At 55.0% G+C, this 13,370-nt stretch overlaps 2 protein-coding genes across 2 annotated transcripts; both read right to left on the reverse strand.

Annotated features, from left to right (window-relative positions):
* Positions 1-486: 486 nt before the first annotated feature.
* On the reverse strand, positions 487-5,622 carry GLRG_03009 (uncharacterized protein; the record flags this gene model as incomplete). Its single annotated transcript, XM_008093694.1, has 1 exon — positions 487-5,622. One exon carries the CDS (start codon positions 5,620-5,622, stop codon positions 487-489), a length of 5,136 nt encoding a protein of 1,711 aa, XP_008091885.1.
* A 1,278-nt stretch (positions 5,623-6,900) lies between these two features.
* GLRG_03010 (COPII coat assembly protein SEC16) lies at positions 6,901-12,783 on the reverse strand (the record flags this gene model as incomplete). Its single annotated transcript, XM_008093695.1, has 2 exons — positions 6,901-7,472; positions 7,524-12,783. The coding sequence occupies 2 exons, from the start codon at positions 12,781-12,783 to the stop codon at positions 6,901-6,903; spliced, it is 5,832 nt and encodes a 1,943-aa protein (XP_008091886.1).
* Positions 12,784-13,370: the final 587 nt, after the last annotated feature.

Consider the following 13,370-nt stretch of genomic DNA (forward strand, 5'->3'; position numbering starts at 1 on the left):
GGTGCATCACAAATGTCGTGGACTGACCGCGGTATTCCAGTCGGTAAACGAGTACGTCTTTTTTTTTCAATGTTTTGGATATCCGATATCGTTCCCCATTGTGCTAGCAAACTCCGACAATGCTATAAACATGAACAGGGCAACGCCGAGAGGCGCGAGAGGGGATGTGTCTATGTCTTAGAAAAACAAATGCAAAGGTGATGCTGGGCTAAAGACAGAGCCTGCTGCCATTCAAAGAACTTCTAATCAAACAAAGTGTATCTGGAGTTGCCTGGCGCCTGTCTATTGCTCTCTTGGTAGGAAGGGGGCGGCTGCGCCTGGGTCCGAGTCTGGGATTGCGAGGGCGCGGGCGGAAGAGCAGGGGGGGCAGAAGCGGCCTGCTGAGTCCACTGTGTTGTTTTGACTACCATCTTGGCAAAGTACTGCTGAATGAATGATTCGCTTTGAAATGTTAGCATAGAACCGCATGGTCAGGAAGACAATTTCTTACGTGTAGTAGCTGTGATCTGAGTTGTGAGGTTGGACCAAATTGTGCGCCAGCTCGTGAGCCAGCACAACCCACCACCACACGGCCGCCTCAGCCTTTCCCTCGCTTGACTGGGCTGTAGTCATCTTGTTGGCGTGCAACTGCAAGAAGAACCGCAGGTTGCAGAAGATGCTGCCGCTGCTGTTGAAAGCAATGGTGGAACCTGACTCGTCGTAGAAAATATGAAGAACCCGCGGGGACAGCGAGTAAATGCCAGCAACCTCGGCGAGAAGAGAGGCGAACGCGTTGATGGGCCCGTGGTGCTTAGAGAGAAACTGACCCGACTCCAGTGACAAATTCTTGGAGACGAAGACCTTCATTCCGTTTGATGCTTCAGCCGCGAAAACGATATTTTGCGACGGGGTGCTGTCACAGTACGTGGCCTGCTCCTTGACTTCGTTCACGCTCGGCGGCGAGAACACACTGTTGGAGTCATGGGCTCTAGTAGAGTTGATGGCGTTCAGCAAATTCTGTCCAACTGTCGCCGGGTTGGTCACGCGGCCATCGTCCTTGGGTTTCTCTGTACTGCTGCTAGGATGGTTCGCAGCGCCTTGTGTCTGGTTCTCGGGGGGCCTGTCAATGAATTTCTGAAGCTGGTCTTCCGCCTCATCGTCCTCATTGGTTTCAAACCCGAAGCGACGCGTAAGATTTGAGAAGAGACCCTTGCTCTTCCGTGACTGCTGTGGAGGAGGCGGCCTGTGCGAATCCTCCGGGCTATCGTTCATGAAGGAGCCTGGCATGACTGGCTCAGGGGTTTTGGTGGCCTGCCGAGCAGCTTCGGCAGCCTTGGCTTGCTGGCCCCATTCTTGTTCTTTCTCTTGGATTCGCTTTTGCTCGGCCTCCAGCGCCTTCCGACGCTCCTCCTCGGCAACTCTTGCCTCGGCCGCCTTGGCTCGTAGGATACGATCGACGTTGTAACCTCGGGCTCGCAAGCCGTAAAGGTCAAGGGTAAGAAAGGGCTCGAAGAAGAGGTACGCTTGCTGATTCGGCCGGGACAGGAGGAGTTGACATATGGCCTGGCCGACTTGATACATATCAGGCTGTCCTTCTGCGGCAACGTATAGGATCCAAGTTGAACCAGACTGAGCGCTGGCAGCAGATCTCTTCTCCGTGTGCGAGTGGCTGTGGCCCTTGAGCGAGCGGCGAAGTGCGACGGAGCGAACAAGCTCAACTTGTAAGCTCTTCTCCAGCCATTTGGCATCGTGTTTGATGTGATCCCGTCTGTAGTTCGAATACTCGTGCAGGAAGATCTTGGAGCGCTCGAGGACATGCTTCCGTAATGCGGCTGCCCGGTCTTGCTTGTCTGCGTGGGGGCCGATCCGCACTTCCTCTTGCACGAGCGAGCTCAACGTAGAAGCACCAAGTTGGTGGTAAAACTCCTCGAGCACTTCCTCCTCGGGCGCGGTAATCAAATAATCCTTGAACAAACGGTAACTGATGATGTCGTCCAGGATGACGATGCGGTTGGCCGCGGCAAGCTGGTACTGCTTGATAGGCGCGTCATCGTCATCGATGTCAATAAGCTTGTCCTTGGATGGAGGTGAGGCAATTTCTTTGGCGGCAAGCAGAAAAGGAGAAGATCTCATTTTCCTAAGGAGATCTTTATCCCTTTTCAGAGTCGACATGTTCTCGGCCAATGACTTCAAAAGAGCGAGGTACTTATCCGGGCTTTGAAGAATGCTGAGAAGTCGAGCAGGTTCGTTGCAAGCTAGGTGTGCGATCTCTGGCTTCGTGGGCTCGCTCTTGGCGCCACACTTGAACAAGAAAGTGTTGGCATTCGCTCCATAGTCGACGAAGTCAAAGATGTTGCCGTATGTCGTGGAAGTGCCCAAATAGCATCGTTGGGGACTGATATGGGTGGTGTAGGTACTGGACTTCTCAGACCTTGAGTTGCCATCACTGGATTTCCTTGTGACAGGAACTATAGGTGCGTCTCGCAGCTTGGCCAGACTACCTTCGCCCAGATCACTGGTGCGCATGGCAAAGTACTCAAAGAGAGTGACCGCAGCCTGTCGGTCCTGAGGCGGCTTGGCCAGCAAACGGGAGACGCATTCAGCGATAGGTGGGTCTCTCGCGACGCCAAACTTGTTGGCATGGACATGAAGCTCCTTCTTCAGGATATCGAAGCCCAGCACGGCGGCAGCATCGTTCGTGAAACAAGTCGAGGGCGCCACCAGCCGGGTGTCGTTTTGAAGAGGCAAGAAGGCCTTGCGACTGTCGACGAGGCTGAATGCTCCGTAGCCATTGATGTGATGGTTTGTAATAAAGTAGGTCATTGCGGATACCCTCAGTTCCGCATCCTTGGAAGACATCATGTTGACCATCTCTACGACAGAAGGGTATGGCCGAAGGCCCAAGATGGATAAGAAACGACCCTCATGACTATTTGGCCTGTAACTTCCGGGTGGACCAAGCCACTGCAAAACTGGCAGTCGAAGGGCTCTCAATGTGTCCTGGGGCTCAAACAACTCCGACACTTTGTATAGCTCAGTAGTGCCTTTGGTGGGCTCTGCGGCTTTCGGTCCAGCTTCTGCAGGGCAGAAACGAGTTTCCTTGAGCTTTTTCATGTCGGCCGCCGGGATATCGTCCTTGACAGAGGCGAGGTACTTGATGAGTTCCATGTGACTCCATCTCTGGGCACCGCCCTCGGCCGAAGGACTCAAGAGTCGAGAGAAGATGGTGTCAAGATCGACGGTTTTGCGCACTCCAATGGCTGAAAGGAACTTCTCCTTCAAGCCCTGGCAGCCCTGAATCGTAGGGAGGTCGTCGAAGAGCTTGACACTAGGGAAGAAAGAGTCGGTTGGCTTCTTCATACCAGTCTTTGTTGGCATGACGGTGTGAGCTTGAAGAAGGATAACAATCGTTCCTTTGGAACTTTGACTGATGTTGTCCCAATTTTTGGACAGCACTGTAAGCACCTGAACTGCGAATTTGGGAGACTTGTTCAGATTTTGTTCGTCGGGTCTGCTGGACCCGAACTCGAGCAAGTACCGCAGCCACGGCACGATCTCAAGAGGCTCCCAGCCAAGAGCCTGTAACTCGGGAGCGGAACAGGTGGTAGTGTATGCGAGAGGGATGGTGGTAGGCGGAATGGGCAGATTCGCTGGAATCTTGTTTGCCGCCAGGTAGTTCGTAATAGAACCGAGCGCAATGATGTCGCCTTGGCCACTGCCATCCTCACTGACGGTCGCGACAGCAACGTCGAGGAGGCGGGCTTTGCTAGGAGGATCCAACTCGCCGCTGAGAGCCTTCTTTCCGGCCCAGCTGATGAAGTTGATGAGTTGCTCCTTGTTCATGGCCTTGGTTTCCAACTCTGTCCGAACGTCGTCCACAGTGATTGGGCTGATGAGACCGAAGTCCATCAGCTTCCTCACGAAAGCATTCTCCATGAGCTCTCGAGGCACAACGGGGATAGTGTCAACAAATTTGCTGAGCTCGTCAGAGCCAAGTCGCACTCTGGTGCTGGACAGAACACCCCGGGAAGAAAAGACCTCAATGGAGGCCTTTTTGAAAGCCGTCCAGAATGCTTCCTCAAGTATCTGGGACACCTGGCCGCTTGGTGTGGAGTCAGAGAAGGAAAATGTCTTGAGAATGTGAAGGGCTTCGGGCAAGAGTCTGGTGAGGTCCTCAGCTGGAATTCTGGTTCCGGCGCCAACCATTTTCTTGATCTTGGAGTCGAGGTCGCCCATCTCATTAATGAATGCAAGTCTTGTCATGATACCAGCCGCGCGGAGCATCTCAATGTTCCAAGTTCTGACCCATCGTGCATTGAGGTCGATCGCCTCACGCTCGACGGTTGGAATGACTGACTGCGCGGAGATGTGCATACCGGCACCAGTTGTTTGTGTTGTGGGGAATCCGATGAAGATGCGGCCGCCTGGTTTCTTGCTGGGCAGCACCGAAGCGAATACGTCCACAGACTTGGAGATGGTGCTGGAGCGCGAACTTTCTGAAGCCATGGTTTCATCATAGGATGAAGTGAGAATGGCCAGCTTTGTGGTCTTTGGCGGTGGCTTCTTCGTTGCACGCTCCAGCTCCGTAGCGAACGACGCCGACACACTGGTCTTGACCCAAGCGGTTGTTACTCGGAGGAAGATGGTCGAGGTAGAGATTTTTGTGACGTCCTCGCTGATCTCATCCTGAGCCGCCGCTTCCTCTTTCAGCTGCTTTCCTTTGGCAGTGACTTGCGAAGCGCTGGATGCCAGTCTGGAGAAGAAGCTTCGGAGCGATGGGACTTCGGAGCCAAGACCGTACTGGTCGGCTGCCTTGGACGCCGTGGCAGCCTTCGGCTTCCATCCAGCGGCACTCATAACGGCCGCATCGATTTGGGTGCTGGTGCGTTCGACGGAATTAACCTTCATCAACCCCTCTCTCGTTCGTGTCTCGACATCTCTTGGGATAGGCACATCAAGGCTAGGCGAGGTCTTCTTGTGAAGATCCAGAATTTTGTAGTCGTCTATCCAGAACTCGACATGCTGCAGAGCAACGAATGTCAGGCTCGTGGCGAGGAACTGACTGACGGACAGAAGGTTCGGCAAAGGCGTGGTGGAGTTACGGTAGTCGAGTACAAAGGTAGTGTCGGAACTACTCTGGTCCTCGGGCAGAGTAGACTTCTTGGTGAAGAGAGCGTTCCCTTTCCAGTAAAATGCCATGGCCTCGTTTCCGGAGCTCACGAAAGGTTCTTCGCAGTCGGCGAAGACACTGTAGAACCCAACACCGAATGCGCCAATCTTTGTTTCATCGGGGTTTCCCTCGGCTATTCTCTTCAGTCTCCCCCAATCGGTCTTGGTGAACGGTTGGCCATCGTTTGCCACGACCAGGCGGCGCAGTGTGTGGTTCGCAATGGCATGCTTAAGGAGTTCGGAGCGGTTCGTGGTGGCGGGGAGCGGGACTGAAGTCGAGGGCAACGTCTCCCACTTGACCTTTACGGTTGTTGCTTGGGCATCGGCGGCGTTTTGGATCAGCTCTCGCAACGTTGTCCATTCGCCCGAGTATCTGGCAAGAACCTTGTCGATCAAGGCACGGGTATCGACAGTAACGGCTTCTTCGTCTTCACCGCCCTGCATAGCAGCAGCTTTGAGCCGCGAGTAGTCCATCGTGGGTGGTGGTCGGTTGTACTACTGTGCGCAAGCGTTCATCGTTGGGTAGGTGGATTGTGACAAGTTCCTGAAAAAGGAGGCGGTACCCAAGGAGGCTTAAATAGTCTTCATAAACCTAGACAGCCGTGTAGGTGGCGGAACTACCAATGTCAGGTGGGAAAGGTGTGGTGGGAGGTGTGAGATGTGAGGTAGGTAGGTCCTGGTGGCGACACACCTCCAAGTGAGATCAGTCAGTGGTTGACGGAGAGGAAGGGGAAGAAGGCTGAGACGTAACCAATCGTTTCGCTCATGCAACAGGCAGGCTCAAGATGGACAAAAGAAAGGATCTCAGGGAAAACAGGAGTAAGATAAAGGTGATGCTGAGGTGAAGGAGGCCGATCAGTTATTTACTATGGAAAGAAGAAAACAGAAATGGTTGGGTTGTCGACAACAACAAGGACGGCCGCCGTCGCCGACACTTCAGAATACCATGCCTCTCTTTCAGTGCAGCAGTCACCCCCCTGGGGACTGTGTTAGCTTCCTAGTCCCTCTACACTAAAACGAGGGTTTGGGCGGCTGGCGGTGTCAAGGCTGCCGCATTGCGTGCACATTCCCCCAAGGATCGCATTGATGTCCCAGACCGACCCAATCGGATGCCCCACTGATAAGACGCCAGCTTACCTTATCGCCATATGAACATCCTACATAGGTGTCTAGACCCCTGCGAACGCTGGACCCTGGATCTGTTACGTAGCCTTAAACCCGCGAAACTCCGATTCGCAACTAAGCCGTTGTTACCTAGGAGGAACAGTATCGTTGGTTTGTCTAGAAGCATGCATACCTTCTAGAATGCAACAGAAGAACAAAGTGGAACAACGCGGTATGTATGCTCAAGAGAAAGTCACACCAGTTTCTGGACAGTCAGCTGTAGATCCATTCAGTTTCTGTGGCATGCGTTCTTGTGCAAAATCAAAAGCACTCCTTCCTGGATAATCGAATTGACGATTTGGGATGTTATCTTTCCCAGGAAGGGCGCTCTCACCTTGACGATAACATAATTCATATAAAAACTGCCACAATTCATTCTCACCTGGCCAACAAAATATTATGGTACAACATGGCTGTTCATTCCACATCGGAGACACACCCACCTTCCTTGGAGGGGCAGTGATCCATCCGATGCACTATTACAATGCATTTAACTTAAAAAGTCTATGTTACAACACTCCGTTGTTGGCTTAATCGGCCAGCTACACTTGCTTATGCATTGAGAAATCGTAATTCTGGTCTACCACCTCATTTAGCCATCACATCCACATATCGGCCGCCCTTCTTTGCCTTCTTGGCTCCCGGCTTGCGTGGACCTGCCGCGCTGATCAAGTCGTCAATGCTGCTGGCATTACTCATACTCGTTGGTGGTCGGCTTGGTGGTCCAGCGAGAGGCCCACCAGTGCTCGTATTTGACACCGATCGCATCAGGCCGGACGGTCGCGGTCCTGGAGGAATACCAAGACTGTCTTGGGGCGGGGTGCTGGCGAGTCCAGGGCCCGACGGCCCTCCAGGGGGGGCGCTTGACCGGCCCATCGGCGGTGTCATGGTGCGAGGTGGCGGGGGCGTGCCTGTGATGGACCTGGGGGGACCCTTTGGCGGCGGCGGTGTCGCAGTCTTGGCCGGAGTGCTGTCTGCGCCTGCCTTTTTGTTCACCCAACGCTTGAGGTCGGGATCGTACACAAAGCTACTGGATTCGCCTAGGTTGGCCTTGACAGGCTTGTTGCCCTGGGGCTCGGGACTGGCCTCCTTCTTGCCGCCAAACCAGCTAGTGAAACCCCATCCCTTCTTTTGCTGCTGCTGGGCTGCTGCTCGTTTGGCTGGGCCCACTGTTAGCAGGGTCGGATTCGTGGCACGATGTTGTGGCTTACCGTCTTCTTCCGCCGCTTTCTTGAACATTTCCTCATTTTCTTTGTCCTTGTCGGCTTTGCTCTTTTCTTGAGACTTGAGCGCCTTCAGGGCAGGAATATCATCGTCGTCATCCATGAAACTCTTGGGCTTCAGCTTGCGCTCGGTGGTTTCATCATTATCAGGCTCGGCGTCGTACGAGGGAGGTTCGTAGCTGTACGGCTGATAAGTGGGGGGCTCATAGCCGCCAGCTCCAGACTCCTGAGTCTGTGATGCGCTCTCATCGTTGGGCGCCATATACGGTGGCTCGTATCCGTACGAAGGCGGCTGGTAACCCGAGCTAGCCAGGTTAGACTGCTGGGTATTTTCCGCCGACTCTTCGGCCTGGCTCTCCTCCGTCACTTGGCCTGCGCCATACGGCTCGTAACCCTGGTATGCCGACTTCTTCGGCGATAGCATGGGAGAGATAGTAGCTGCGCCTGGTTGCATACGCACAGGAGCAGCCATCTCTTGAGTGCCGCCGTAAGTGGACGGCGAGTAACCCTGCGTTGGCGCAGCAGAAGTCTGAGGAGCATACCCACCGTTTGTGTAGCCAGGCTGCGAATCCATCGAGGTTCGAGGTTCGTATGGGCTGCGAGAGTATTCGTTCGATGAGCGGCCCACTGAAGCTGGGCCTTGTGTGTACCCGGAACCAGGCTCATAAGAGCTGGAAAGCGCAGGTGCTTGAGATGTGGCCGGCGCATATCGGGAGGCAGCCCTTGTAGCGGGGATCGGGGCCGTGGCAGGCGGAGAGCCAACAGGGAAACTCGGAGCACCAGCTCCGTAGATGGGTTCAAAGTTTGACACTGACGGCGACCGACTGATGGTGGGCGTGCCTCCTGCCAAACGAGCAAACGGGCCAGATTCCGGACCGCCCTCTGCTGATGCGCCAGCGGCAGAACCGTCATTCTCATCTCCAGCAACAAATTTGTTGAAGCGGCTCCAAACTGTATCCGAGACCTTGTTCATACTGGGCTTGGTGATCCAGGAAGATGACTCTTCCTTGGGAGCCTGCCTGAGTCTCGTCCTAAGGTTCTCTACAGCTGTCTCCAGGATCGGATGATGATAGGGCGATCTCTTGGTTTGAGCGTTGATGGAGGTAGCAAGGGCCTCGCAGTATTGCAATGCCTTGTCTCGGAGGCCATACTCGGCAAGTGTCATGGCGTGTTGGAGCTTGTATGCAGCCAAGTGTGGCACGCCGGCAGACAAGGCTGGGCCACCTGCGAGTGACAGGCCGTACTCATAGACCTCGCTCAACAACAAAGCTTCAGTCTCCTTTGCGAACTGATCACCCTGTGTCTTGTGATCCGCTCCGACAAGGACGAAGTTTGAGGCAGCATCGTCCAGACCTCCAAAAACGGAGGCTTTCCTGGCAAAGAGGAAGCAGATATGCGCGGCCTCGGCTCGCCCATACGAGGACAACAGACTACCCAGGGCATTCAGGGCACGGATATCCTCGGGGCTTCTGTTGCTCAGCACTAGTCCCAGGGTCTCGCGCCATTTGTCAAGTCCTTCAGTGGCATTCTTGGTCGGCCCGGTAGACGAAACCGTGTTGACAAGTTGAAAACCAGCGCGGGCATGGGCGGGAACTAATTCATCGACGCAATCATCATGGTTCCCAGAGAGAACCTTGTACAGCGCAGCGATGGACTCGTTGCTATGCCCGGGGTAGTTAACCTCTTTCCTGACGAATTCTTGTGCAACCTGCTTGTAGAGATCCGGGGACACAGTATTGGAGATCAACATGGCATGTCCCCAGAGTCGCTTGTCGACAGCGACCCAAACCGCCTTCTCTCGGTCGCCAATCAGCAGATGTTTTCGAATCTGGTCCATAACGGACGAATCCACGGTGTCGGCCATGATCTGGCCCGAAGGCTCACGGATCGCATCGACGCCGCTGATTCCAGGACCGTAGCCCGCCGCACCTTCGGATTCACTGGCAGCGAGGCCAGGAGCCAATACATCTCTGACAGCCTTGTCAACCGCTGCAGTGCCTTCCAACACGCCATCGTGTTCGACAAAGACTCGGAGGATTTTCCAAAGCAGAACTCTCTCAATGTTACGTTTGAGCTCGTGGGACAATTGGGTTTGGAAGGGAACCTCGGGCAGTTCCCTCTCGAGAGCCTCTATACCTGCGGTCAACCAGGCGACTGTTTCTTTCTTCTTCGATTTTCCACGTAGGGGTCCTGGAAACTTCGCCAGTCGCTCTTCAGGCGGTTGGATGTCCTTAACATGCTTCACATGAACCTCCCCTGGGCTACGGATAATCATCGGAGCTGTTGAGCCCATGCCGTAACGCGGTACGTTTTTGGGAAACGAGGAGACGACGGTGCCGCCAACACCCCACGAGATAATCGGCGCGCCTTTCCATCTCTGTAGGGGATCATTTTCACGGCCGTCGGTCGGCGCAACCATGTTCAAGGTTTGAGAGGGTCCACGAGGGCGAGATGCATGAGCCTGTACCGGATGTGACGATCTGCCTGCTCGGGGTGATGGGGGGCTCTGGACCGAAGGCGGCTGAGGTACGGGCTGGGATGATGGATGCGCTCCATGGAATGACCCTGGTGACTGCGTTTGTGATCGTGGTGGTGGTGCATACCTGTTGTCGGGCGGGGAATCGTGGAGGGCGGCTTGTGGTAAATAGCCTGAAGAAGATCTCTTTGAAGGCGACAAAGTCGAGTTCACGGGAGGACCGTGAGAGAACGGCGGGGGGGTCTGCCTTGCGGCCATCGCGGGCGCCGGGCTGTAGCGAGACTCTGCAGGTACGCCGTTGGCAGGTTGGCCTGGTTGCGAGAGCTTCGACTCATCCTCTTCCTCAACCTCGCGCGTTGTAGGGAGTGATGGCACTCTGCGGGGCTCGAGGCTGTAGCTCGACCTTCGATCGGGCTGAGGATGGTCTCCATTGGTTGTCGGCGCCTCGCGAGAGACCTCGAAGTGAGCTAGGGGACTGGAAGTCCTAGGTAAGTGCGGCAAAACAGTGGGAGACGCGAAAGCAGGCACAGAGGGCCTCGCAGCCGTAGGTGCGGGCGAGTATCTGCTTGAAGATGACGGTCGACTGGCTCCGTTGGCTGTCGGCGCGGATGGAGGGGCAGGCGAGTACCTGGCGTTGCTGGGAATGCCGTGGGCCTGCTGTTGCGCCGTTTGAGGTGCATAGGGGTTGACACGCTCACCAGGTACTAGATTTGCAATGCCTCCAGATGCCGAGCGGGACATACCCGGAGGTGAGAGCATAGGCGGAGACAACGGCGATGGGGCAAGCTGAGGCTGAGTAGGGGGCTGGAGAGGTTCAGAAGGACCAGCCAAAGAAGGCGAAGAGACGCGGTAGCTCTGTCGCGAGGCAGACCGAGGCTTCGCAGCCAACGGAAGCTCCTCAAAGAAGCTGCCTTTGTTTTGGAGAGGCGGTGGGCCCTTGTTCCCCGTCGATGGAGGCTGCACAGAGTGGCCCGATATTGAGGGAGAGGTAGCAGATGTAGCAGCTCTTGGTGGGGGAGGCGTGTGAGACTGCAGGCTGGCGCTTCTAGGGGGAGCTAATGACGGCCCAGTCGACGGGCTCCGTGGCAGCTGCTGCGTGCTGGCCCTCTTCTTTGGCACAACCACCTCCATAGGAAGATCGTACGGGGACGTGTAACCGCCTTTGGACTGGGCTGCGAAGCTTTGTGTTTTTGGAGGCTCGGGGGGCACCTGCTGAGTTGTGAATGGAGCCACCGGCACAAAAGGCGTAGTTCCTGTTTGAGGTTGGTAAGGAGACGGCACTGCCTGCGTGCTCGGAGCGTAAGGGGACGGGGTAGCTTGTTGAGGTGCGGCAGCAGGCATGTATCGTCCTTGTTGGCTGGGGTGCTGCGCCTGAGAGGGTGCCACGGAGGAAGGCGGAAGCTGAGACTCTTCTTCGTCCTCGAGGAAGCCCTCGTCGTCGCTCCCAAAAAATGCCGAAGGGTCAACTGGCTTGGATTCGCCGTTCTCGTCGAGGGTGTCGTCGATCAAGAAGTCCTCGCCATCATCGTCCGCAAAGGCTTCTTCCCACTTGGCAGCAAGATCATCCGTTGGCATTGCTTCGGCAGCTTCAGGCTGAGTAGACTCAGGAGTCGACTCCGGGTCATCTGTGGTGTCTGTCGGCTGGGTTGTAGCTGCCGCATCGTTCTCGTCATCCTCTTCAAGCATTTCTCCCAGAGTGTCGGCTCTGGACGACGTAGTTTTCATGTCGCCCATGGCTTGCATGGTAGATTTACGCTCCAGAGTCTGATTTTTAGCAAAGCCTGGGAAGTCATCATCGCCGTTGGAGTTTTGGATCTGACTGAAGAAGTCCTCATCGCCAGTTTCCTCTTCTCCAAAACCCGGCACTTTCTGCGAGGTTTGTGGCGCTTCCTCATTGGACTCCGGATGGGGAATCAATGGAACCCCTTCTTCGTACCGTGAACCGAAATCCTCCTCTTCGGTGAAAGTCGCATCGCGGCCAACGTAATGTTGATCGTCGTGATTTCCTTCGTCGCCAAATCCAGTATGAGACTCGGTCACTGCACAATTCATCTTCTGACGAGCGTCGGTATCAAAGTGCTCGGACGTGTTCTCAATCTCATTGATTACTTCCTCAGCTTGATTAGACGGAAGGGGCTCCTCTGTGCCGGGGGCAGCAGTGGAAGTCCCGGAAACCGGTGGCACTGGCGGGAACGAATTCGTTCTATCGCTGGGTGGCATAAAGTTGAAAGGGTCGGTATCGGTTCGAGGAAGAGACCACTCGTGGTCGTGGTCATCATCCCAGTTGAACTCTTGAGAAACGGTTCGAGTGAATGAGTTGTTGCTGACATGGCCCATTACAGGTGCAGTTGGCTTGGGTTCCTCGGCAACAGTACGTGACTCCTGAGCAGCCTCCTCCTCTGCCACTGCGGGAGAAGGGGATGGAGGTGCTGGCTCGAATTCAGCAGTGGTGTTCGAAACGGAAGAATTGTCGTTGACCGCGTTAGACTCGGTCAGGACGTCCGCTGCCTGTCGGTCGAAGACAGGCCAATCGTCCGTGGCATCTTCCTCGTCACCCTCGGCAACGCGGGGACTCGTCGGGGTTTCGGGTTTTTCCTCTAGCTGAATCCCGTGTTGCGGTTGGGATACATGCTCGGCATCTTCGGTGATTTGGCTTTGGCCGGGAGCTGGGGGTGGGGAGGCGACGGGTTTTGCGCGCGAAGGTGCATCGCCACTGGCATCGTTAGGCATAAAAGCCGGATGCCACGAGGAGTTCGCGGTCTCAGAAGACATGACGGTCGTTTAATTAGGTTGGTTCATGCGGCTTTTCGATGTGATGAGATCAAAGACTCGGGAAACAGCTGCGTCAAGATTGTCAGCAAAAGACTATAGATGCGCGAGTCCAGGGGTTTGGCGTCGAATGGACGCGACGACGGCATGACCCTGGGTATTGTCGAGCAGGTGTAGAGAATGCAATGGAAAGCATCGACACGGGGAATAGACGTACATATACATGAGAAGCAAAGGTCTAGGTAGAATACACAGCGATAAATTCCATGCTGAACGGAGTTGGTGGATTCAATGTGAAGGCCAGATGCGAAGGTGTGGTTTTTTTTTTTTTTTCGCTGGTCGGGGGGAGGAGAGTCTAATGAGCCAGAAGAAGCATTCGAAGCATGAGATAGATAGGTGGCCCAAAGACCGAGGACCAAAGTCACAAAGGTAACTGCAAGCTGGCAGGTACGATAAAGGTATAGTCTGGCGCGTCACTCCATACAGGTGGTATGTATCTCTCTTAGCAACCAAAGCGGCTAGGTACATTCTGTACCTTGGGGTTTGCGGCCCATTAAGGCAGGTAACATGGATCCTCTCCCCATCAAACT

The sequence above is a fragment of the Colletotrichum graminicola genome, assembly GCF_000149035.1.
Source record: "Colletotrichum graminicola M1.001 genomic scaffold supercont1.9, whole genome shotgun sequence".
NCBI lineage: Eukaryota > Fungi > Ascomycota > Sordariomycetes > Glomerellales > Glomerellaceae > Colletotrichum > Colletotrichum graminicola.